This window comes from Hyperoodon ampullatus, assembly GCF_949752795.1.
Source record: "Hyperoodon ampullatus genome assembly, chromosome: 7".
In the NCBI taxonomy this organism is placed as follows: Eukaryota; Metazoa; Chordata; class Mammalia; order Artiodactyla; family Ziphiidae; genus Hyperoodon; species Hyperoodon ampullatus.
In genome coordinates, this window is record NC_136920.1 from 69,174,026 (window position 1) to 69,200,836 (window position 26,811).

The 26,811-nt window shown below is 42.1% G+C and overlaps 1 protein-coding gene across 1 annotated transcript in view; it reads left to right on the plus strand.

Moving 5' to 3' along the window:
* SPON1 (spondin 1) overlaps positions 1-26,811 on the plus strand; it is a gene marked incomplete at both ends in the record, with an annotated part of 272,489 nt that overhangs the window by 159,060 nt on the left and 86,618 nt on the right. The window contains one exon of the mRNA XM_079709166.1: positions 1,129-1,277. Within this exon, the coding sequence (XP_079565292.1) occupies positions 1,129-1,277 (149 nt within the window). The remainder of the gene's footprint in view (positions 1-1,128; positions 1,278-26,811) is intronic.

Here is a 26,811-nt window from a genome sequence, read left to right on the forward strand (position 1 = left end):
ATGCAGACAACTGAGCCAACCCTATGATGAATTGTATGTAACTTAGTAATCAAGATATATGCATCTATATTCATCACATGCAAAAACAAATCCAGGGTGGTGCTGGTGTTGACTCTCTCCTCTCCTTCCTCCCTCCTGAGATGGAAAAATCTTCAGGCTAAGTTCTGTCTTGGTCCTGTCCAGATCTTATTCTGTTCTCCCTTTGTGTCATCCATTAATTCCCTGCTACATCCCACTGCAGTCATCATCCTGCATGATCCTCACCAAACCGCAGTAGACTGGTCATGTTCTTGTATCCAAACCACCTTTCCCATGCTTTCACATGGCTAGCCTGCCTGCCCCTCACCCTGGAAGGTATGTAAAAGCCAGCTAAAAAGCAATTATACTCCAATAAAGATGTTTAAAGAAAAAAAAGCCAGCTAAAAACAGCAGTGCTTTTTCCCAGGAACTGTCAAGCCTAATTCCCCACTCACTCCCTTTACCTTTTGCTCTGTGCTGACCTCCCCAGCTCCACACTCCAGTTTTGCTCCCTCTAATGCATTCTTCATGCTGCTGCCTGGATGATTTATCTAAAAGTCAAATGTGATTGTTTCGTTCCCCTGCCCAGAACCCTTCAGTGGTTTCAGACCCTTTCAAATGACATCCAAACTCATTTGAGCGGGTCCCTTCCTACCTCCCTGGCATCATTTCCTGCCTCTCCCGTTGACAGTTTGTGACACAGCACTGCTAAATTACTTATGGCTCCCCAAACACACAATGTTATTTAATGTTTCTGAGTCTGCCAGAAATAGCCTTTCCTCTCTGTTCTGTCTTACAAATCTGCTCAGCATTTAAAAATTCTCTCAACTTTCTTCTTCTCTAAGATCCTTCCAGACAGGAGTCATCATTCTGGGCCACTTCTGTGTCTTGTTTAGACATCTACCCATTGCCCTGTCATATATCCCCAAGACATACTTGCTTACAGGGACTGTCTTATTCATCCCAGAATAGCGCAGGACCTAACACAGGGCAGGTGCTTAGCCAACGCTGCTTGAATCATTGTCCAATTACACCTCCTCCCCATCCTTTAAGGGACTTGTGTTTTAGCCACATACACACTGATACCTGCATCCTGATTGGCTTTCCCAGGTCGGGCAAATCACTGGTCTGCAATCATCGGCGGATCCCACTCCAAGAATTACGTGTTATGGGAGTATGGAGGATATGCCAGCGAAGGCGTCAAACAAGTTGCAGAATTGGGTTCACCAGTGAAAATGGAGGAGGAAATTCGACAACAGGTAAGAAAAACAATCACAGAAGGACCAAAACCCAGAAATGCAGTCAAGCATCCTTTAGCTTTCTTTCCCAGGGGCTCGAAATTTACAGTACAATGCGCTGGAAAATTGGTACCCTAGGAAGTGAAATCTATTTGCTGGGTTTGAGGGGGTTTCTGTTCAGTAGAGGACAGAGGCACAAATGTCCATCTTGTCGTCTCAGATTTTCCCTAACTGCATTTGTGGTTTCTTCAGCTTGTGCTAAAAGCTGCTACTGTGGCTGCATTGTTGGGATACCAAGTCTCTGTTCTCCCAAGGGTCAGTGCGGTGGATTACGGTTTTCTTACTCTGATCCATGAGAGGGTTGGGGGAGTGACAGTCACTCTAAGCTAAAATCACCATTTCCAAAGAGAAACATTTATTTATCGACACATGCTTTTTGCATCTATGTCTTGACGTGTTTGATAAATTAGCTAGTGATTAATCATAATCATTATAGACAGAAGCATCTTTTATGTACCATGTACTGTGTCATGTGGGCCCAGGAGCTGGGCTATTATCTAGGACCCCATTCATACCAATGAGAGGTAAGGGAACAATCGTCCGTCATTCTTTTCTGTCTGTTGGGAAGTACCATCATCCCTCATCAAAAGCACTAGAAGGAGGCTGATGAGGGATCTTGAAAGAAGAGCTATGGTTTTTTGAAGGTCATTCACAGGCTGCACTGTGGGGAAGAGATGGTCCAGCTTTGGCCATCACTACCCACAAAAGCCCTTTGGGCCTGAGAGAGCTGGGCAGGCACCCACATCTCACTGCTCACAAGTGTGCAGGAGGAAGTAAAGAAAGAGCAAACGGTGCTTGGAGTGTGGTCATTTCCAGCACAGGTCACTGAGGGGCTTTTGCCTGCTCAGGCTCCTGCCCACATCTCCTGAGACAGTGCAGGGGCCCTGAAGACACTGGGCCCTGTATCTCATGATGTGTATTGCAGAAGGGCAAGCAGAGCTGAGGCCCCTAGCCCTTCCTCCTGACGTCTACCATCTGGACTCCAAGCTCCCACAAACTCTAAAGTGAATGCAGCAAAGGTCACCTGATTCCTACTATAATCCCCTGAGGAATTCTTTTGGACCAGAGTCCAAAAACGCCCAGGAATTAGCTTATGTTTCTCATTAATTTGATTTAAAACCTTTCAACATTCTCAGAAAAAATGTTTAACCCAGTGTTTTGAGACAGCATGTCATTCATCACAAGTTTATCTTACCAACAACTTCGTGTTTCCCTGACTCTGGCTGCCATGCCTCGTAACTGGCATCACTCATTTGGGCTACAGCACGACCATGTTCATCTGCAAAGTCATGAAGGGCTTCATATTGGTCCTGGTCTCTCCAGCGTGTCATGGAGGCAGTATCCCTTGTTTGGGTTCCTGGTTCTCAAGCATGGAATTGTGATACACTGGCTATATCTGTTCTGTTGTGTCATATGTTGAAAACCATCTATTACAAATAATAGTTGAAATACTAAAGTTTGCAAATTAATTAGATCAAGGTCAAGGGCATCTTTATAATAATGCCTGTGTCACTCATTGGCTGTCTTGAGAGGTTTCTGGAGAGACGGGAAGCATGTATAAATTGTGAGAAACTGAGACCACATTGTGCCGGCAAGCATTATCTGTCATGTGTCATAGCAGTAAAAAGGGTGAAAACTGATGGATGGAACCCCCCGCCTTATGGCCCCCTTAGGAAAATGTTCTTTGCTCGGCGTGTTCCTAATCAGCACACCTGGGATTAGCCTCTGTACACACTGACGATGTCTGGCTCTCCCAGCTGGCTAGTGTTCTTGACATTAAGTCATAACAATGTTTAATTATGGGTATTGCACATGGGAGTTAAAAATCCCACTGAGGGCTTCCCTGCTGGCGCAGTGGTTGAGAGTCCACCTGCCAATGCAGGGGATACAGGTTCGTGCCCCGGTCCGGGAAGATCCCACATGCTGCGGAGTGGCTGGGCCCGTGAGCCATGGCCGCTGAGCCTGCGCGTCCGGAGCCTGTGCTCTGCAACGGGAGAGGCCACAACAGTGAGAGGCCCGCGTACCGCAAAAAAAAAAAAAAAAAAAAAAAAAAAATCCCACTGAGCATGTCCTAGGGTTTGTCACCACCTGTCAGGCCCTCTAGATGCTGAACATGTACTTTTAGCTCTCACCTCTACTTGGAGAAGACAATATTAAATTTCCCGTTTTTTCTGATAAGGAAACTGATAAGGTCAATAGTTAGAGAATTCCAGAACTTGAACCCAAGCCTGTCTGACTCCAAAACCTGTATGTCGTACCAGATACATAATTTGCAGAGCCTAGTGAAAATGTGGGGTCCCTTGTTCAAAACTTAAGAATTCCAAGATGGTGACACTGAATTTCACAGTATGGGGCCCTGAGAGTCTGAACAGGTCACACACTCATGAGGCCTGCCCTGCTCATCCTCCTTCCCTGCCCCACGGAGAAACTCCCCTCTCCAGCCTCTGAAATAAGCCTGTTTCCAGAGCTCTGCTAAGCCATGCATCCAGCTCCCCAGGTCCTCAGAAAGTCAGGAGGATAGAGTCATTTCAGGGTCCCTTCTCTTCCAAATAATTCATGGTTCTAAATATTGTTCCCTGCAAGCACACAATTTATTATATTTTTCTGGAAGTCAGGTAAGAAACGGCATAAAAAAGGAACAAGAATATGAATCTTCCTAGAATATAAAAGTGTCCTCTGAATAACCAGGAAACTGTTTGAACACATCTACAAACTAACACAGTGTTCTCAGCCTTTAATACATTATATCCTACCAGCTGCTCTATCAAAGAACCCGAGTACAACCAGGTTGAAAATAAAAGCCCTATTTTCCCAAGAAAGACATTTATATGCTTCCCAGCCTTCTCTTATTATAGACTTATCGCTTGCTGCAAGTTTCAAGGGCATTAAAAATCACAGCAGATATTGTTGGAGGTAAATCTTATGCTAATGGCTTTCAAACACAAATGAACAAAAATAATAATTGCATTAGTAGTGGAAAACTGTAATAATATTATTGAGTATACATTTTAATGTTACTATAACTTCAAAATACCAAGAAAATTAATGAAAAATTACAGTAGCATTATTGGCAATAATGACACTGGTGGCCAGAGAGAGTGGGGGAAGGGCACAAGGCACACTTCTCAGCAGGGGACAGAGGCAAATGGGTCCTGGTGGGGACTGTGGATTAGAAATACTGGACTAAGGCTGGCCTGGCAGGTCACAAATGAGTAACCCAAGGCAGGTAGAGGCAGTAGGGAATGGCAGATCCTAGGTAGACCCAGGACCCGAAAGTGAGCTGGTGTATACTCATCTTATGAAAATGTTGCACTAAGACCATTTCTACTTCATTAAGTAGACATCTATGGCATGTATACTAGGTGTCTGGTTCTCTGCTGGATGTGGCCCAAAGATGGTGCCCCCTTCACCATGTTATTCATGCTAGAAAGCTAGGCATCATCCTTGATTGTGCCCCCTGTCCCAACTTCCGCCTTCTCTTCTAAATTCCTCCAGGTCACTTCCTCATTACCGCACCTCTAGTTAAACCATCCTCATCTCTTGCCTAAATTATTGCCCTAGCCATCTGGTCTCCCTGCCTTCAATCCTCTTCCTGTTTTCCACACTGTCCCACGGCCATTTTATAAAATACCAATTGGATTATGCCACTCTCCCAATTAAAATGTTTAATGGCTCCCGATTGACAGCAAGATAAAGCCCAAACTCCTTATCCTAGCTTGAAAACCCTCTATGATCTGGCCTTGTTTACCTCCCCCATCTTATTTCTTGCTGCAGCTCTAAGCTATACCCGTGCAGAACCTCTTTCAGACTCTCCAGAGCCATGTCCCTCTTGCATCTGGGCCTTCTGTCAGCCTGGAAAACATCTTCCAGCGCCCCATCAACTGTTGAACTCCATCTATCCTTCAGGACTCAGCTTAGATGTTCCTTCTTCCTGGAAGCCTTCCTGAATTCTGTACAAAATCCATGCCCTTGCCATGTGCTCCCACAACACCCTGTACCTCCCCCATCATTATCATCATCACGTAATGATGCAAGTCCTTGTTTGATGTCTCTCCCTCACTAAACTGCAAAGTTCAAATCCATGCTTTCCATCTCTGTGTCCTCTGAGCTGGGTATAGTTTTAATTGCTTCATAATTGTTACTTGCATGAGTAATTTACTTGATAACTTTACTAAACATCTACTAAATAAATGCCAGGCATTAGAGATCCAACAATGAACAGATCATTCCCTGCCTTCATGGAGTCTGCATTCTAATGGGGGAGACAAGAAGAAAAAAGGGTTAAATAATTATAAATTATGGTAAGAGGAAGAAACCAACAAGAGGTGGCTAGAAAACAGCAGTAGGGTGGGACCTTGTTAGTAAGGTAGTCAGGGAAGGTCTTTCTGAGACCATTAAGCTGAGACCCAAAAGAAAAGCACAAGGAAAAGATCATTCTAGATGGTGACAACAGCATGTGCAGAGACCCAGAAGTAGAAAAGAGCTTATCATGCTTGAAGAACTGACAGAAGACTGGTGTGGCAAGAGGGGAATCAGTGAGGGGGAGTGTGGCTCTGTGTGAATGCAGGACACACTGTCTCCAAGCTGGAGAAATTCACAGCTTGGGCTGGAGAGGTGGATACATAAATAACTATTTCCGTATAATGTACTTAGTTTCTTTAAGGGAATCTCTGCAGCAGCTGAGGAAATGCAAACATTAGACTGTGGCAGCCCTTGAAAGTGCCATTCTCTGGGTCCCCCCCCCCCCAGCCTTTAACATCCCCCCTATTCCCTGAGGACACATATTAGTTTCCCTGTCCCTTCCTCTGGGCAGGCTGGGTGTGGCACCCCTTCCTGGGGCGACCACAGCTCCCTGTGCGGTCCCTCTCCTAGACTGAATGGTCCCTGCTTCCTTCCTCCCTCCCTCCCTCCCTCCCTCCCTCCCTTCCTTCCTTCCTTCTTTCTTTCTTTCTTTCTTTCTTTTCTTTCTTTCTTCTTCTTTTTCTTTTTCTTTTTCCTTTTTTAAAAAAAATTATTGGAGTATAGTTGCTTTACAATGTTGTGTTAGTTTCTACCATACGGCAAAGTGAATCAGCTGTATGTATATAGGCATCCCCTCTTTTTTGGATTACTTCCCATTTAGGTCACCGCAGAGCATTGAGTAGAGTTCCCTGTGCTTTACAGTAGGTTCTCATTAGTTATCTATTTAAAACATAGAATCAATAGCATATATATATGTCAATCCCAATCTCCCAATTCATCCCACCCCACCCCTTTTCCCCCTTGGTATCCACACATTTGTTTTGTTCTCTATGTCTGTATCTCTATTTCTGCTTTGCAAATAAGATCATCTATACCTTTTTTTTTAGATTCCACAAATATGTGTTAATATCTGATATTTGTTTTCCTCCTTCTGACTTACTTCACTCTGTATGACAGTCTCTAGGTCCATCCACGTCTCTACAAATGACCCAATTTCGTTCCTTTTATGGCTGAGTAATATTCCATTATATATGTGTACCACATCTTCTTTATCCATTTATCTGTCATTGGACATTTAGGTTGCTTCCGTGTCCTGGCTCTTGTAAATAGTGCTGCAATGAACATTGGGGTGCATGTGTCTTTTTTTTTTTTTTTTGCAGTACGCGGGCCTCTCACTGTTGGGACCTCTTCCGTTGCAGAGCACAGGCTCTCGATGCGCAGGCTCAGCGGCCATGGCTCACGGGCCCAGCCGCTCCGCGGCATGTGGGATCCTCCTGGACTGGGGCATGAACTCGTGTCCCCTGCATCAGCAGGCAGACTCTCAACCATTGCGCCACCAGGGAAGCCCGCATGTGTCTTTTTGAATTATGGTTTTCTCTGGGTATGTGCCCAGTAGTAGGATTGCTGGGTCATATGGTAGTTCTATTTGTAGTTTTATAAGGAACCTCCATACTGTTCTCCATAGTGGCTGTATCAATTTACATTCCCACCAACAGTGCAAGAAGGTTCCCTTTTCTCCACACCCTCTCCAGCATTTATTGTTTGTAGATTTTTTAATGATGGCCATTCTGACTGGTGTGAGGTGATACGTCATTGTAGTTTTGATTTGCATTTCTCTAATGATTAGTGATGTTGAGCATCTTTTCATGTGCCTCTTGACCATCTGTATGTCTTCTTTGGAGAAATGTCTATTTAGGTCTTCCTCCCATTTTTCGATTCGGTTGTTTGTTTTTTTAATATTGAGCTGCATGAGCTGCTTGTAAATTTTGGAGATTAATACTTTGTCCATTGTTCCATTTGCAAATATTTTCTCCCATTCTGAGGGTTGTCTTTTCATCTTGTTTATGGTTCCCTTTGCTGTGCAAAAGCTTTTAAGTTTAATTGGGTCCCATTTGTTTGTTTATTTATTTATTTATTTACTTTTGTGGCACGTGGGCTTCTCACTGCTGTGGCCTCTCCCGTTGCTCCGGATGTGCAGGCTCAGCAGCCATGGCCCACGGGCCCAGCCACTCCGCGGCATGCGGGACCCTCCCAGACTGGGACATGAACCCGTGCCCCCTGCACTGGCAGGCGGACCCCCAACCACTGCGCCACCAGGGAAGCCCCATTTGTTTATTTTTAGTTTCATTAATCTAGGAGGTGGGTCAAAAAAGATCTTGCTGCGTTTCATGTCAAAGAGTGTTCTGCCTATGTTTTCCTCTAAGAGTTTTATAGTGTCTGACCTTACATTTAGGTCTTTAATCCATTTTTAGTTTATTTTTGTGTGTGGTGTTAGGGAGTGTTCTAATTTCATTCTTTTACATGTAGCTGTCCAGTTTTCCCAGCACCACTTATTGAAGAGGCTGTTTTTTCTCCATTGTATGTACTTGCCTCCTTTGTCATAGATTAGGTGACCATAGGTGTGTGGGTTTATCTCTGTGCTTTCTATCCTGTTCCATTGATCTATATTTCTGTTTTTGTGCCAGTGCCATATTGTCCTGGTTACTGTAGCTTTGTAGTATAATCTGAAGTCAAAGGTCCGTTTTTCTTTCTCAAGGTTGCTTTGGGTGTTTGCAGTCTTTTGTGTTTCCATACAAATTGTAAAATTTTTTGTTCTAGATCTGTGAAAAATGTCATTGGTAATTTGATAGGGATTGCATTGAATCTGTAGATTGCTTTGGGGTAGTATAGTCATTTTCACAATATTGATTCCAATCCAAGAACATGGTATATCTCTCCATATGTTTGTATCGTCTTTGATTTCTTTCATCAGTGTCTTATTGTTTTCTGCATACAGGTCTTTTGCCTCCTTAGGTAGGTTTATTCCTAGGTATTTTATTCTTTTTGTTACAATGGTGAATGGAATTGTTTCCTTAATTTCTCTTTCTGATCTTTGGTTGTTAGTGTATAGGAATACAAGAGATTTCTGTGTGTTAATTTTGTATCCTATGACTTTACTAAATTCATTGATTAGCTCTAGTAGTTTTCGGTGGCATCTTTAGGATTTTCTATGTATAGTATCATGTCATCTGCAAGCAATGACAGTTTTACTTCTTCTTTTCCAATTTGGATTCCTTTTATTTATTTTTCTTCTCAACTGCCATGGCTAGGACTTCCAAAAGTATGTTGAACAACAGTGGTGAGAGTGGACATCCTTGTCTTGTTCCTCATCTTAGAGGAATTGCTTTCAGTTTTTCACCATGGAGAATGATGTTTGCTGTGGGTTTGTCATATATGGCCTTTTTAATGTTGAGGTAGGTTCCCTCTATGCCCACTTTCTCCTGCTTCTTTCCTTTTCCATCTCCAAGGCATGTGCTATGTCCCTGGAAGGCAAGCACTTGTTGATTTTCCTCACCGCTCTGTTCTTATTCTATTGCTTCATTATGGTTACTTTTAATGTTTTCAATTTTAAACACATCTAATTGTGTCATTCAGATTATTCTATTATCTCAGGGTCTTAGGGACTAATGTTCATTTGATGAACTTGCCCTCTCTCCCCATCACTAGTGTCCTCATTTGATTTTGGATTGTTTGCTCATCTTTAGTGGGTCTTTTTCTTTGTTTCCTGTGGGAGTCCTCTGTGCCCAAGTTGTGTGTACCCTCAGGGGGAGATAGTATTTTTGTCTTTCCACCCAAGTTTTGATGGCATTTCTCAGCTTAGAGTTCCCCACTGCCAGGCCAATGTAAATATGGACTCTGCACTTACACATGGGAGAGTCTGGGGCTTCTATTTCTTGAAGGTGAATTTTCATTCAAGGGCCTGGACAAAGGACAAGTTTCCTTGCCACCTCCCCAAGTGACTGATGGAGGGTTTTCTTATCCCCGTTCAGCCCTTCAAAATGTCCAGCTTGATGCAGGGGTGTCTTCCCACATCTCACCTAACACCAACTTGAGACCTCCCCTTCTCTCTCTGCATGGCTTTAAAACCTCCACCTCTAGCTCCAGGGGCCATACGCCAGGCCTGGCCCCATGCATCAGCTCCTACTCACAGTTTTTGGTTAGACTTTCCTCCTCCTTTCTGGCATCCAGGGAATTTTTCTAAACTCCCTTAAGCATTTTTGAAACTTTGTCCTGCTGTATTTTGTCTAGCATTTCTACATGTTTGTAGCAGGAGGGAGACCCTTTTGCATCAGCTCAGTCTTTCATGTTTCCTGATGTCCACCTAGCATCTCCAGCACTTCATACACTGTCTCACACGCAGTAGCTGCTCAACCAATGTCTGAATTGGTGAATTGACACACAAGCTATAAATGTCTTGTTGCCAAATTAAGTCGTATGGACCCTGCTTGGGCCCTAGCTTGGCTGAGGCTCTCTGCCTTGGCGGGGAGGGCTCTTTTTCCATTCTGGTTGCTCTGGTTCAAATCAGTGAATAACAAAACCTATGCTGAGTTCGACACAGCACAAGCTTAATTCAGGGGTCAAAGAATGGAGAAGTGGGAACTAAGGTTCACAGATCAACTTCTCGCCCACCTGGCCAGAGGGATTTAATTTTAAAGGGTAAAGACAAAGGGAGGAGGAGTGAGGCTAATGATGGGGAGGTATATGCATTAGTCTACTGGGGAAGGGGCAGGGCTTTTTCGAGGGAGAGGGGTGCCATCCCTTTTTTATCCTTTTTTGGTCCTTAATGTTCAGTTACAGCCCCTGGTAGGTGTGTTATTTAATATGCCAATATAGTAAAATTAACTTGTAATGAGACTCAGGGTCTGTTGGAGGTCAGATTCATTGCTATCTTGGTCCCGGCTGTTTCCATCTGGGTTTTTTTGTTTGTTTGTAGCTTCCTTTCTTATCTCTGGGCCCTTTAACTTAAAGATTTATGTTCACTCCTGATAAAGGTGGGGGATTGGCAGGATTTGAGCAAGGACATTCCTGCTAAAGGTGAGGGTTAGAGGGTTGTGAGCAAAGACCTGGAGCAGCTCCGGCAACAGTCTCTTACATAAAGTCAGGAGCTGTGAATGGGTACTCACTTATGAAAAAATGCTAGAAAAACATTCCAACTTTTATATTTCTAGAAATACAGGGAAAAGAATACTCCAACTTTTATACTTCTGTAGATTTAAGTCTTCCCTGACCATAAGAGGTCAGATAATGGTGGACCCTAACATAGACATTGATTATTTCACCTTCAGGAGGCCTCACTTTGGCAGATTCCTTAAGCCTGCTGCCAGGATTATCGCAGATGTTCTTTTTCTTTAAAGCTGAAACAGTTTATAAGCCTCTGGAAACTGGTAGAAAGGGTTTGAGAATTTTCTTTTCTCATCTCCTTTAAATCATTAGAGATAACAGATGTCTACTAAACTTTTATTTTTCCTGATTTTTGATTTTCTAAACTTGTGATCCCTTTCCTCTAAATGAAATTAAAATCATTGCCTGATTTCTGATGTTTTCCATGAATCGTGACATGCTGCCTCATCTGATTGAGAAAGTCTCTCTCTCTCTCTCTCTCTCTCTCTCTCTCTCTCTCTCTCTCTCACACACACACACACACACACACACACACAATCAGCTTTTATTCATAATAATAAAGTTCCAATGATCTTCAGTGCTTGTGAGAAGTAGTACCATATAACAGCTAAAAGCATTGGCTCTGAATCATGACTCCTGGGTGCAAATGCTAGTTCCAGCTCTTACTTATTTTGTGACTTTGGACAAATTGCTCAACCCCTCTGTGCCTTGGTTTCCTCTTCTTTCAGATGAGGATGGTAATATGCCAACCTCACAGAGTTACCATGAGGACTAATGGAGCTGATGCATGAAAAGTGCTTGGAGCAAAGCCTGCCCTGTAGAAAGTGCTCACTAAGTGTTACCTATCATTACCATGTTTTCATTCTTGGTCTCCATTTCCTCATCAGTAAAGTGAGGGGTCTGTCCTAAGACCGAAGAGCCCCTGAAGGAGCTAGAAAAGTTAATGATTCTAAAGGTTCAAGTTCATCATGTCAGTCCCCAGTCTGAGAACGCCACAGGATGAGGACACCCCTCCTTTGTCATCGCCCAGGCTCTGCCTCAGCCTGCCTCTCCCACCCCTGCTTAGCAGTGTCATTTCCTGATGGCCCTAGCCCTCTGTCCCAAAGTTGACCCTAAACAATTTGAAGGCAGTAACCACATCCTCATTTAAAAAAGGAGCCACAACAAAACTCCATGCCCATTCCAAATCTATTCCTGTGCATGTATTCTTCCCCTTCCTTGGAACAGCTTTATCTGGATGCCCACAGGAGCTAGTTCAATGCCACCTCCAGAACAAGGCCTAGAGGCAGCCCAAAACAGGAGATCTTCCCATATACAGTGGGACACCTGCCGGGGGTAGAAATGCAGACAAGGCTTCCAACCCAAGAAAGGAGGTAGTCTAGTGAAGCCTCTTTGTTTTTAATTTTTAATACAATTTTAAAGGTTACCTTCCATTTACAGCTATTACAAAATATTGGCTCTGTTCCCCATGTTGCACAGTACATCCTTGATCCTATCTTTCACCCAATAGTTTGTACCTCCCACTCCGCCACCCCTATATTGCCTCTCCCCCTCTCCCTCTCCCCACTGATAACCACTAGTTTGTTCTCTGTATCTGTGAGTCTGGTGAAGTTTCTTAATTGTAAGTAAGAGAAACCTGCTCAAACTAACTTAAGAACAAAGGAAGCTTTATTGTAGGGAGAAAACAGAACTCAGGAGAACACAAGTTAATACCAAGTGCAAAAAAGCCTCATGAGAACTGTAACCAGAAGGTATCAGGCTGAGTCAACCACTTACACTCTCCCCTCCCCACCCAACCCCACCACCCCAGAGTCACATGGTCTTTTCTACGCTCTCCTGTGTGACTCTCTTCCAGCATCCTTTCTCAATAGATCTGTTGTCTCTTCTTACTTACGTTGCACATGGCCCCAAATGGTGGCTCTATGACTTTCTTCCTTGGCTTCCCGTAGCTAACTGAGCAGTGTTGATGGCTCTTAGTTGAAATACTGGGAAGACAAACTGATCATTGGACAGTCTGTGCGTGGGTGCCCCCTGCATCAGGTATCTACTTCTAATCCAATCAGCAGTTATCCCCATGTAAAGAACCATAGAGCCTATTACTCCATACAGGGGCTGTGGGTAGGGCAATTTATACTAAAAAAGGAAATGAAGGTAGAAGGTAAATTGATTGACATTTCAGGGCAGCAGTGGATTGGCAAGAAGTAGACCAAGTGATAGAAACCCAGGCAGAGAGCCAGAATTCAGGGCAGGATATTGGGGATGGGGCACTAAAGAGAACAAAGGCTCAGCACAAAAAAGAGAGGAGAGCTATGGAACCCCAGGATGCAGAGCTAAGCCAGTTGGGTGAGAAATGCTGGGTCTAGAGATTGGTTCAGCTACTGAGGTGGGACCAGGGATATCACTAGACCTAGCAGAAGGACTTGGAAAGGCAGAGATCAGAGAAAGTATATAGGAGTCAAGGGCACAATCAAGACCACTTATTTGCTCTTGCATTGCATTGCACTTATCTACTGCCTTGCATTGTTACTTAAGAACCATGAAAACAGTACAGGGCAAGTAGGTAAGCTTCCAAAGTCTTTGACCTTGAGTAGGTCACCTAACCTCACTGAGCCTTAGATTTTTCATTTGCAAAATGGTGATAATGAGAATATGAACTTCGTATGTTGGTTATGAAATAATACACATACAGTGCCTGGCTTGAAGCATGACCCATTATTACTCAGTATTAGGACAAAAAATTAAATTTGAAGGATTTGTAATCCCCTTGTTCTCCCATATTCTAAGAAGATGCTTTGGTTTCATTGGGTGGGAGTGCAATTGAAAGAAGAAAAAAACTGCTAGAGAAAGTAGACGAGGAAAAAGAAGTGAGGGGAGGAGTAAGGCCAGGAAGCTGGGACAGTATTAGAATTTTAAGGCATGAGAAGAGACATATATGAGCAGCTGCCATTTGGACTAGAGAAAAAGAAAGGTCCAAAGAAGATTTTCAGTAAATTTGATTTCTAAAAGAAGAGACATCCAAAGAGGATTTTTAGCAGCGCACTTTGCAGAACACGGTGTGATGTAGTTAACCCTCTGCTGCCTCCTCAAGAAACATTCAGTAAACACCTACAGTGCTTTTCAAGGCTTCTTGGAGTCAGATTGGGTAGAAATTTTAGATTTGTCACCCTGCTATACACAGTCCCCAGGGGTGCCCAGTTTTATTGGTGTTACATTAATATTGTTATTCATACCTCTTTTGTCCTTCACCTCCTCACTCAAGGCTTAACTCCATGGAGTGTGTTAAGTGGGTACTTGTGGTTGATAGAAATAAAGTGGTACTAGGAGTGGGGGTGGAAAAGAAGTTAAAGAAAGATTCTCAGTCACAAACACTTGATACAGAAATTAGAACATCAGTTGAAAGGTGTGATTTCAGTCATATGAAACCTTTTGTTTGCTTTCAGCTGTGTCTTCAAACAAATCTAAATCACAGTACGACAAACAGCCAAAGCGAATCAGTGGTGCCTGTTCTTAAATAAAACTGGCACAGGCTGCTTTTGCTGGAAGGCAGCAGAGCCCTGCTCTTAGCTGCAATTCCTGACCTCCACAGTTTTACATCAGAGCATCATCAGTGCCAGGAAAGTTTTCTGAATCTCTCTATGGACGAAATGGGGGACAGTTTTATTCAGAACTTATAGGTTATTTAACTCCCTAAAAATCTATTTTTACAGCAACTGAGCCAAAATATTGCAAACAGAAGGCAAATTTAAATGGGGAAATAATAAATTGTCAAGATTTAGAGGCAATTTGGCAATATCTGTCAAAATTGTACATTTTCTTTTTTTATTGTGGCAAAAAAGACCCACATAACATAATACTTACCATCTTAACCATTTTTAAGTGTACAGTTCTGTAGTGCTGAGTATATTTACACTATTGTGTGTACATTTTCTTTATACCTTGACATAGTAATTCTGTATCTAGGAATTTGTTTTTCAGAAATATTCTCACACAAAGGTATATGAGGAAGAATACTCATTACAACATTGTTTATAAAAATAAGAGATGGAAAGAAGTGATTTTTTATTAATAGGGGACATATTTTAAAACTCTGGCTGCTTTTATGTAATTAAATACCATGCAGCAATTAAAAAGAATAAGGCAGATCTGTATGTACTGATATAGAATGCTCTCTGGTATATATTACTAGGTGGGGAAAAACAGAAGAGTATCTCTAGCTAGCTGCCATCTGGGGAAAAGACAGGTGGGTCAGAGTCAAATGCTTGTATGCATGTATAGAATTTTATATGCATAGAATATCTCTATGTACACATACCAGAAACTCAATGTCTCTAGAGCAAACTGGGAGAGTAGGGGTCAGAACTGAAAGATGTATTCACATTTCACCATATGCTTTTTTGTACTGTTTGTATGTATACATGTTACCTTTTTAAAAGAATGTTATTTAAATAAACAAAGAAAACTTTGATTAGAAAGTGAATATTGCAAAACGATCAGGACTCCAAACTTAATCTGTAAGTTTAAGATTTCCCCCAGCACATAATTTAAAAAATTCTACAGGCTGATTCTATGGAAATGAAAAACTAAATAGTCTAGAATAGCCAGAAAATATCTGAAAGACAGTAATGATGGTGGGGGAGGGAGGTATTGGGGGGAAGGGGGGTAGTAAAGAGAAAAGACTAGCCAAACCAGATATTAAAAGCTATATTAAATAAGACTATGTGACACTAGCGTATGAATAAACAGATCAATAGTGTATAATCGGAAGTCCAGAAAAAGACCCAAATTTATTTCAAATTAAGTGTAAGGAAAAAATATAATTTCCTGTCACTTGGGGAAAGATGGTAATGGCACAACTGGAAGTCATGGAAAAACACAATTTGCTCCATAGTTCAATCCTTAAACCAAAATAAACTCCAAATATGTCAAAGATTTAAATATTTAAAAATGAAGGCATAAACGCATTAGAAGAAAACATGATAGAATCGTTTTATACTCTAGAGCAAAATCCCTTCCAAGCAAGTCACAAAACCCAGAGGTCATAAAAGAAATAACTGATAAACTAAAAGCATCTTTTTAATTGTGGAAAATATTTAAACATTGTAAAGGTGAAAGACAAAGTGGGGGGAAATGTTTGTAGCCCATACAATAAGCAAAGGGCTAATTTCTTTAATATATAAAGAGCTCTTATGGGTCAATTTTTTAAAGAACAATAAACCAATTTAAAAAATGATCAAAACACATAGACAGGCTTTCAGATATTTTAAAAGATGGTTAACCTCATTTACAATTATGGAAATGGAAATTCATTCCACGGAGCTATAATTTTTGATCTATTGGACTTTTGATAACTATATATTGACAGAGGTGTAGAAAAACAGACACTGTAATATGCTAATTGTGGCAGTGCTGATTGGTACAGCTTTGTGGAGGGCACATGTCTCTGACTCATAGTTCCTATCCAGAAACTCATATACACAGATATCCTCACACATAAGCACGTGCTATTTATTGAACACTCTGTGACAGAAAGAGTACAAAAACTTAAATATCTATTAGTAGGGGACCAGTTTTAAAAAAATAAGAATTTGAGATTAAACATTGCCAAGACAAATCATTTGGTTAACAAAGGAAGTGCAGCAGAGTATTTGTAGTGTACTCCACTTGTGTTATCGTTAAAGATGCACGCTTACATTTCTTGAAGGGCATATAAGAATATGAATAGTGGTTGCCTCTGGGGTAGGGACCTGAGAGACTGTGGGATGGGAAGGGCGGGGGAGTCTTTCATTGTGTTGCCTCTGGTGCCTTTTGAATGTTGTACAATGTCTTTGCAATATCTGTTCAAGAAAGTGATTATTTTACAGTTGAAATAAAAAAGAAATAAGCCAAACACTCAAGCTTAGGAATCTTCAAGAAAGCACATTGTGTGTTCTTGATGAATTGTTCTCATCCTGGTGAACAACAGACCTCATCTAGACTCTGTTCATGGAGTCAGGCCCATGTGGTACCAGTTTGCCCTGAAACGCCCCTGAGGATATGGTCCCCAGGAATGGGCTGGGCAAAGGTAGAGATTTATAATCCAGGTGACCAAAAGCAGTTGGCTCAGAGAAAGAGTATAATTTAATTTTTCCAAGGAGGAAAGCAAAGGTCAGAGTCGGTGCTTGGCCTTAGGTCTGAGGGGTGAGGCCACAAACAGGAAGACCCCGGAAGCCCACATAGCATGGGAAGGGCCAAAAAGTGCCTGAAGCCCCTCCTGGTGTGTTGGCAGCCACATGGCCTAGGAGAGCTTGATGTCTTAAAGAATTAGAGAGGACTGGCCAGAACTTTCTCCAGAAAGGCTCCAGAAGTGATCACAACCACCCCCTCTTCACCTCCAAAACTACCAGGTGGTGGTCCTACATGCTTCAGGTGTTTAATGCCCTGCAGAAGATGGGACCTTGTCTGTGGATCGTCCCACATTCATGGGCCTGAGTCCTGCAGGGGCCAGTGTGAGCTTCCCTCCTGAGAGTGTGCCCTGTGGACGGGGGCCTGTTCACAGGCCATTTGCAACCAGTCCATGATGCGCTAAATCCAGAAGTTAAGAATAAGCATTTAGAAATAGCAGTTTAACAATGTCCAATGACTCTACTAACAAAAAAATCAGAACTTGGATACAGCCTGCAACAGATTTGATATTTTAAAGTGAAAACAAACTGGTCTTCTACTAGAGTTGAGAAGCATTGTTCTAGAGGCAAGGAGTATTTCTTGAGTCATCTTTACCTCCAATACCTGAGTCAGGGTCTGGGATATTACAGATGCTTATCTGAAGTTACCACAGTCCACAAGGTTTTTTTTTAAATAATAAGACTGAGGCTTGGAAAATATATGTGACTTGCCCAAATGCTAATGGCAGCACAGATCCTCAGCCCAGGACTCCTGACTTCCTTTCTAGAGCTTTCTCCTCTCTCTGCTAAAAGAGAGGAGACATAGGCAGCCCTGAAAATTTCATCCTGTTGTATATACTAAAAAACTTACCTAGTCTTCACCAGACTCTGTGTCTGAGACAGTTTATATTTTTTTTATAAATTTATTTATTTTGTTTATTTTTGGCTGCATTGGGTCTTCACTGCTTCACGCGGGCTTTCTGTAGTTGCTGTGAGCAGGGGCTACTCTTCGTTGCGGTGCGCGGCTTCTCATCACAGTGGCCTCTCTTGTTGTGGAGCACGGGCTCTAGGCGTGTGGGCTTCAGTAGTTGTGGCTCGCGGGCTCTAGAGCACAGGCTCAGTAGTTGTGGCACACGGGCTTATTTGCTCCGCGCTATGTGAGATCTTCCTGGGCCAGGGCTCGAACCTGTGTCCCTTGCACTGGCAGGCGGATTCTTAACCACTGCACAACCAGGAAAGCCCTGAGACAGTTTAGAGTAGATTTTCCAAGGAATATTTGACATCTAGTGGTAAAAAAAAGGTGTATGCACCTCGTATAGACTTCATTCATTCATTCCGTATCAAACACCATTCATTCATTCATTCAGTATCAAACACCATATTTGAGAAATCACTTGTCCTTAAGAGGCTCATGGTGTCTTGGTTAAGAATGATATAGAAATAGGTGATTACAACACAGTGCAACTTGGGCCGGGAAAGTCAAGTCCAGGGCACACAGGGAGCACAGAGCAGAGCCTTCCCCTGGCTCAGGAAGCTGAGATTTCATGAGCAGTATTAAACTCAGTATTTTAATGCTCAAAAAGTATTAGCTCCTTTCTTGTCTTGCTCTTGCTGGACCATCAGGACCAGGATAGCAGTTTTTGTTGTCGCCTTCTCTGGGTGAGGATGGACTCATGAGCTGAGCATGTTAGGAATGCAGCCAGTGCATGCCCTTTGGCTGAATGGGGTGGCTGTCCCAAGAGCTGTATCCCCAGCCACCTCTACATCTGGTTTTCGGGTCTGTTTTGAGAAAGTGTTGTTCATTTCCAGCTCCTGGTCAGAGCATCCGTGGGCTGTCACTTCTGTCTGTTTAGTTCTTCAGCTCTCTCATCCTGAATGTATTCCCATTGCAAACAAGTTCTCCCAGTCTGTCAGAGATGCCCTCCCTTGAGCCAAGAGCCACCACCCAGGTGTCCAGCTTGCCTGCAATGAGAGATGCTTAACATAAGGGGGTAGGGGACAGGCCTATAAAGGGAGATTGGGGTCATCTCATGAACAGCCTGAATACCAGGCTGCTGAGGTTACACATAGACCAGTAGGAACAGGGCGGCCATTGAGTGTTTCTGAGAGGGAAGTGACCAGAGACAAGGGTATTCGTTCATTCAACAAATAATTATTGACATCTGTTGTGTGCAAGGCACTGAGTGAGGCTCTGTGCTGGGCCCTAGAAGCACAGAGATGAATAAGACCCAGTGTGGGAGACACATCACATCCCCCTGGGTTATAACACACTCTCTACCCCATGCAACAACTTAAAATCCTTATCTCAGAGAAGGAAAGAAATCAAATTGTCTGTGAAACTTCATAGTATAGGAACTTAGCTACAGAAATTGTAAAGCCATAAGTCAGGCTTCCAATTGTTCTGTAACTATGTAAACATCTCAATTTTTGTTTGCTTATCTATTTCAGGATAGAAATAGATAAGCAAACAAAAGAAGAAACAGGAGCCCCATCTCACGGAGAGATATTCTGCTACTCCTCAGATTCTGCCCCCGCATTATAACGTTTCGTCTCCTTGACACTATGTAGCCAATGAGGTTTACAAGGCCTGGCTTCGCAGGCTAAGGGAGAATGAGGAAAGAGCCAGCAGTTACAGACTGCCATGCTGCATGTTATGATAGAGTTCTGTACTAAAGGGCACCAAGGAGAAAGTATCCGTTCTGTCCAATTCCATCCTGAAGGAAGGACCTCACAAAATCATGAGCTGAATTTTGTAGGACGGAGAGAGTTTGCTGGGTATACAAAAGGGAAGGGCACACCAGGCTGCACGGAGGTGTGAAACATCTTCATGAAACTGTAAGTGATGGGAGAGCGCTAGGAGAGGGAGTAGGACAGACACATTCATTCACTCATTTTTTCCTCGAAGGTTTCCTGTGCACCTGTTATGGGCTGTGCCCTGAGGGAAGCAGGAAGGCACACAGAAGTGCATAAGACACAGATCTCACCCTGAAAGGGCTCGAGGACTCAGAGTTCAGTTTGGCAGAAAACCCAAAAAGCAGTGCTTTTTCTCAGAAGAGGAAGGCTTAAGGAAGGAAGGCAGATGATTCTTTCAGTCCTGCTATTGTCTTTCATCCTCATGTGGCTTATAGCCTCCATTTACTGAGTGTCTACCCTGTGCCAGGCGCTATGATAGATTCCTTACACACTAACCTATTTCAGTGAATCTTCACAACAACTCTGTAAATGTGGTTATGACTGATTTCGTTTTCCAGATGAGAAAACCAAAGCTCAGAAAAGTTAGGTAAATAGCCCAAGGTCACACAGCTAAAAATCAGTAGTACTGGAATTTTGAGTTCTTTCCTTTTCACTGGTTCTTTGCTTTTCCTTCTGTTGACTCTCCATTCCTATAAGACTTTCATTCCTCGCCTGCATCTATCAGAATTCCACCCAGCCTCCCATATTCCACTCTGCTATGATGCTTTTCCTGGTTCCAAGTACATGTTGTTTCTGCTCCTCCCATCTTCCACAGCATCTTGTATCCCACTTTGGCCCCTTCCCTGCCTCATATTATGGGTGTCTGTGTGTGCCTATGGAAGAACCAGCACAATGCAGGCGTCCATCTGAGCCAGGCGGTGCTCTGGACCCACCCCTTCCTCTCCCCAGTAGGGCTTTACGTAGGGCTCACAATACATTAATAAGTGTCTGTTGCATTAAGCTGAAAACTTTAGCTCTCGGTTCCCTGACAGAAAGACTGCTATAAGCAAAGCCAGTCATCTGACCTTTTTGTCTCCACAGCTGCCACCAGTTCTCCAAACTACAACCTATTCTCAGCAGGCTCCAGTTATAGCAATTCTTAATTATCTTCCTATTCAAAAGCAAAATTAATGTTTCATTAATCAATGGGTAAAGAAAATCAAAAGTCTGTTAACTGGCAAGCCAATGCTGTCCCAAAGGGAATTGATCCATGTATGTTGTGGGCAGCCTGTTCATTGGTAACCACAGCTCCTGAGAGCAGCCCTCTGGGGAAATGCTGGGGGAACTGGAATCTTTTTTGAAATAGCTTTTAAATACATAGAAACGCATTGGATTCTTATTGGGAGTTTTGTGGCGGGGGGGAGGGGAATAGGGAAGGGGAGATTATTTGCTTTGTGTAGAGACTAACTATTACATAGATTTCATAGGTGCATACGTTTAACCAACAAGCACTGACAGATATGGATGTGTTATCTGGAGCAAAATTATTCTTTAAAATGTAATGATGGGCCTCCCTGGTGGCGCAGTGGTTGAGAGTCCGCCTGCCGATGCAGGGGATACGGGTTCGTGCCCCGGTCTGGGAGGATCCCATATGCCGCGGAGCGGCTGGGCCCGTGAGCCATGGCCGCTGAGCCTGCGCATCCGGAGCCTGTGCTCCGCAACGGGAGAGACCACAACAGTGAGAGGCCCGCGTACCGAAAAAAAAAAAAAAAAAAAAAAAAAAATGTAATGAGATCTCCTCAGAATATATTCAAGAATCAATACAAATATAAAGGGTGTGCTCATCTGGCTGATGATCTGGGATCATGACTGCAAACATGACTGGGGCTTTCGAAATGAGGTTTTCCTCTATGCTGATGTCCAAAGGGTTTTCTTTCTCAAATCGGTTTGCTGTTCATCTAAAACTCACCCCTTTGAATTATCTACATGCAGACTAGCGACCCCAAATTTAAGCAAATATATATATAAACATATAAATGTTTATATTTATATATCAAGTACATAGAATGTACAATCCTTACCACAAAGAAGTGGGCCTAAGGTTAACTCCAAAGCTTTCAAACTAGGGCCTAAGACAGCAGCAGTGTTTGTTGCAGGGTGGGTGTCTGGCCTGGGTTAGGGATTTACTTTATTATCCCAGACCCCATGGAGGTTTTGCATTCTTTACAACATGCATCCTGACTTACTGGAATCTAATATATTAGCATCTAATATACTTTTACTACTTCCGGGACAATGCAAGGACCTTAGAACACTTTAATTCCTCTCACTCCAATGATACCTTAAGTATTATTGTTGCCAAGTAATGAAATTTTACATATATTTAGCCCTGCAAGGCTAAATTCATATTGTTTTGTACAGTCAATATTCACTTAGCGTCACCCCTATATTAACCCTTTCTGTTCCTCTTCCTTCCTTTTTGCATTTCCATTTCCCTTCAGGGACCGTTTCTTTACACCTGAAGAATTCCTTTAGCATTGCTTTTCCTGAGAATTTGCAGGCAAAAATTCTCTCAGTTTGTGTTTTTCTGGAAATGTCTTTATTTTGCCTTTGTTTTTAAAGGTTACTTTTTAATAAGTAAGTTGGCAATTATTTTCTTTCAGTATTTAAAAGACATGATTCCTCTGCCTCTGACCTCCATTATTTCGTTGAGAAGTCCTGTGTCAGTCTGACTTTACTCTTATGAAGATAACATGTCTTTTTCTGTGGCTGCATTTAAGATTTTGTCTTTGTCTCTGGCTTTCAGCAGTTTTTACTGTATACTGAGATGTGGTTTTGTTTGTATACATTTAATTTGTTCCTTTGGGGGTTTTGTAGCATTTCTTGAATCCATGGCTTGATATCTTTTGTCAGTTTTAGAAAATTCTGGCCAGTATTTCTTCAAAGATTGGTCCTACCCGAATTTTCTCTCTCCTCTTTATCTGGGACTCCAGTTACATACATGTTAAGTTTTGCCATCATTTCTCATATGTTTCTTATGCTTTTTTCCCCTATATTCTCCATCACTTTTCCTTCCATACTTTAGTCTGGATATTCCCTAATCCTCTCTTCTGCTGGCCTAAACTAGTACTGTTAAACCTGTTAGTTCTTAATTCCAGTTATCATATTTGTCAGTTCTAGAATTTTCACTTGATTCCTTTTTACAAATTTCAGTTTGTTGCTAAAGTTCTCCTTTATGATTTCTGCTTCCTGGAACATATTTAACACATTACTGACTGAGACATATTAATATGTCTTTTGTTACCTGAACATTATTGACCAGAGACGTATCAATACGTTTTTAGAGAATGATACAATTAACATCACCGTGTGAAGTTGTTAGAGCTTAAAATTGATCAAGGGTTCATTATACAACTTATGATTGTCGTTATCATTCACATTTTGCTCTGTTAGGTTTTTGTTTCAACCTTGTGTATATTATAAAGGTAAAATTTTCAAAAATGATGCATCGCAAAATTTTGAGTGAAGAAGAATTTTTTTGGTGAATTTTATGCAGATACTTTCTCTGTTTGTCCAAGCGACATATTTACTAGTGTCTCAGAAGATGATAGTTCTTCAGAATATAGTTCTGATTCAGATGATGTGAATAGTAGACCAACAAAAAGACAAAAACCGTTAGTGATTGATTCTAATACGGAAAGTAAAAATGAAACTCACGGTGCTGGAGAATGCTCCTTTGCTTCTACAGAACAGTGGATTGAAGACAACATTTCATGAAAATTAGAAGCCTTTACAGATGTGTCAGGTGTAACTATTGAATTTAATAACCCACAAAGTGTTAGTGAAATAACAGAATTAATTTTTGGCCAGCCAAAATAAAAATCACCGGTCACAGGCATTAGTTTCTGCAAAAATCACACAGTGAATAATGAGTTAATCACTGCTTTTGTTTAAATACAAGTTTGAGGACTACAATATCTGGATTACCTGTGAGACTGAGTCTATTGTCTTTATTCCTTGGTCCAGTTTCCTTGTGTGTCTTACAACTTTTTATTGAATGCCAGACATTGTGTATGGAAAATTGTAGAGGCTCTAGATGACATTACCTTCCTTCACAGATTTACTTCTACTTCTAGCAGGCAGTTAGAGTAGGGCAGATCACTTTAATCAAATCTTGAGTTGGACAGTTGTGAAGTTGAATTTCAGTCTTTGTGAGAGCTACTTTATTTATGGTTCACCCCAACTCCAAGAGTGTAGGTCTTCTGAGGTCCTAAGTGAAAGCCTGGGGACCTTAGTGTCTTCTTCTGGTTTCTGACTTACAGTTTTAATCTTCTCAAAATGTGAGGCTGCTGAAAGCTCTGTTCAACCTCTTAGCTACTCAGATTTGCAAGCTTTCTATCCTGTGACTCTTACAAATCAGCAACTGCCACAGAAGGAAGGCAGTGCCAAGTGTGGGGCTCCCTTCTCTGTCCTTCCTTTCTCTTCAGGATCTTGGCTCAAGTCATTTTTTTCTCCCCAGTCCTGTGAGACTGCCAAAAGCTATGCTCAGCTTCTCAGCCTCTTAGCCTTGTATGGCTGATGAAACAGCCAGTGTCTGGAGGGGAAAAGCAGCTTGGAATATCTGACTCACTTATGTGCATTCCCCTTCTCTCCAGGACCTCAGCCTTCAAGTCCTGGCTGCACTGAGAGCTCTCCAGTACATTAAACCAAATTGTTTTGTTGTGTCTTATCCATCTTTTCTAGTTGTTCTTGGCAAGTTGTTGGTCTGATACAAGTTAGTTCATCATCATTGGAGGTGAACCTAGAATTTCTTTAAGACTTTGGGTTCATCTCTCCAACGTAAGCCGTCTCTCTGACATCATTCTGATCCTTTGTCTTCGACCCAGTCTCGCTTTCTGGTGTCAGTACTAGTGTGCTAAGGCGGGGAACTCTATGTCTTTTCATCTGCAGTTGTTCAAAACTCTCCTTTAAGTTATATTTGTTGCATAAGTTATATTTGCTATTTGTTTCCATTCCTCACTTATATTGCAAAATACTGTATTATACCAGGTGTGACTTCCTTCAATGTGAGTGTCTTGGCAAAATTCTGTGGTGTGGAAGGGGCTTATAATGCTCTGGTACTTTGATTAGCAGACTTTCCTCTGAGTTGATGTCTCTCTCCTGCTAATCTAAGCACTCTTTTTCTGTGTCCAGCATCTCACTCCCATAAACACACTACAAAGGAACCACCTGCCCTGAGTTTGAACTCAACCTAGCTGCCTTGGAGCTTTGCCTCCCAATTTATTGATACCCAGTGCCTCTGAGGGACAGACTTGCTAAGTATGTCGTGATAATTGCAAAGACAATTGGGTTTTGATTTTTCCAAATATTTAAACTCTTAAGAAATTTTTAAAACCTCTATGGATTTAAAATAAATAATATTTTACAGTAGTCAACTAGTAGGACTCTGATTTATTCTTACTTCTAAGAAGTTGTGAAATTGTGTCACTTTTCTCAATGTTTGTGATATTAGATATGAATCAGGAATTATTAAAGATTTCCTTGATGTCTTTGAAAAGGAATTATATTAAAATAATGAATATTTTGCTGAATATAAAGAATAGACTATGTTGGCTCTATGTTGATCACCAACCAGTGCATAGATAGGAATGTCTAGTGTGGTAGATGCCCTCCGATTCAACTCAGTTGAGAGCAGTAGTTGATTACTATAATCTAAAACAGACTGTGTTAAGAGAATTTTAAAAATTAAAAATGAATATGTGAAATAATTTAACTTAAATCATGTCATACAAATGTATCTTTGGTCTCAAAGATACATCACTCCAAAAACTCATCAGCCTGGATTTCCAGTTTAGGCTTTATGAAAGTGACTCTAGAACTTAAAGATACCTGCAAAGCAATCTGAGTGCAGAATCCCCAGCTTTTCCAACCTTTCCCAATCTTTAACAGTTATCTTGCTGTCACCTAGTTATACAATATTTTTAGCAACTTGCCTTCCAAAGCAGTCATAAAATAACATCTTCCTTTTCTCACTCATTTCTTATCGATTTTAAAAAAATTAAATACAGTATAAGGGTAAGTGACATAAGGAGGTTTGGGAACAGACCCAACTTACTCTTAGTAAACATACAGCTCTAGTGCTAGAGCATAAGTGTGCTGCTGTAGCAAAGAGCGGCACATGGCCGAAGCACTCAGAACGCCATGGGCTCCGTCAGTACTACTCCAGAGGGGAGGACAGGCATTGGTTAGTCCTGCAAGGAGCTTATGTGGCAGACAGTCAAGAAAGATTCTCCAGTACTGCTAAGGAGTACAACTCACTTTGTTCAGGCTTGGGTTGAATCTATGTCGCTTGGAAGTCACCTTCCTTGCTACCACCCCTCACATTCACTGGCATCATTTCAGAATGATTGAAAATAGCCTTTTCACCAATCTGTAATGTAAATCTGTAAATTTATTAATGACAGTGAACTTTGTGTGTGTTACCAAGGGCCAGATGCTAAACACTTTACGTGGATCATCTCATTGAATCTGCACAACTCTATTAAGTTATACTGTTAGCCTCGTTTTATGCTTGAGGAAAATGTCAAGTAGACTCAGAGGAGTGAAATGACTTGCCCAAAGGGTTATCCATAGTAATGGTAGATGCAGAAGTCAAGTCCAGGTCATCAGAATCCAGAACCCACATTTTTACACACACTGACTGCATCCCTTGTCACAGAACTTGGAAGTTGGTGATGAGGCCTTTCTGTTGTAGCCTACAGCCTGCCTCTAAGGCTGAGGCCGGCTCCCCATGCTGTCATTTTCCTTCTTTTGCTCCAGTCAACTTCTTTAAATTCAGCCCACTTTCCTTTCCTTCAGGAGTTGATGCTTTCCCTTTCTCTAGTCCTCTAAATTCTCCCCATCCCCCAAACCTGGCAAAGTGCAGGGTTCTGTCATCCTAAGCTCCCTCTTTATTCATTGATCCTGAAGACATCCTTGTGAGCTCTTTGTGATTTAAGGATTTTACTGTGATCACTGTGGTGACATAAGGTAAGAGAAAAACCCATGCGGGGAGAAAAATGACAGAGGTTCCAGGACAACATATTTGAATTCTGGTTCCTGAGCTACCATTCTTCATGTCTATGCTGTCATGGGAACCAAATATTCCCTTGAGCTGTTGCCCTCCATATTTAATCCTGAGAATGGGGCTCCCCAATTCCCTCTGCCCCTTTAGCAACAGCCCTGATGATCCCCACACCCATAAAGGCTCCTTTTCCCAGCACAGATGCCCCCTTGTTTGG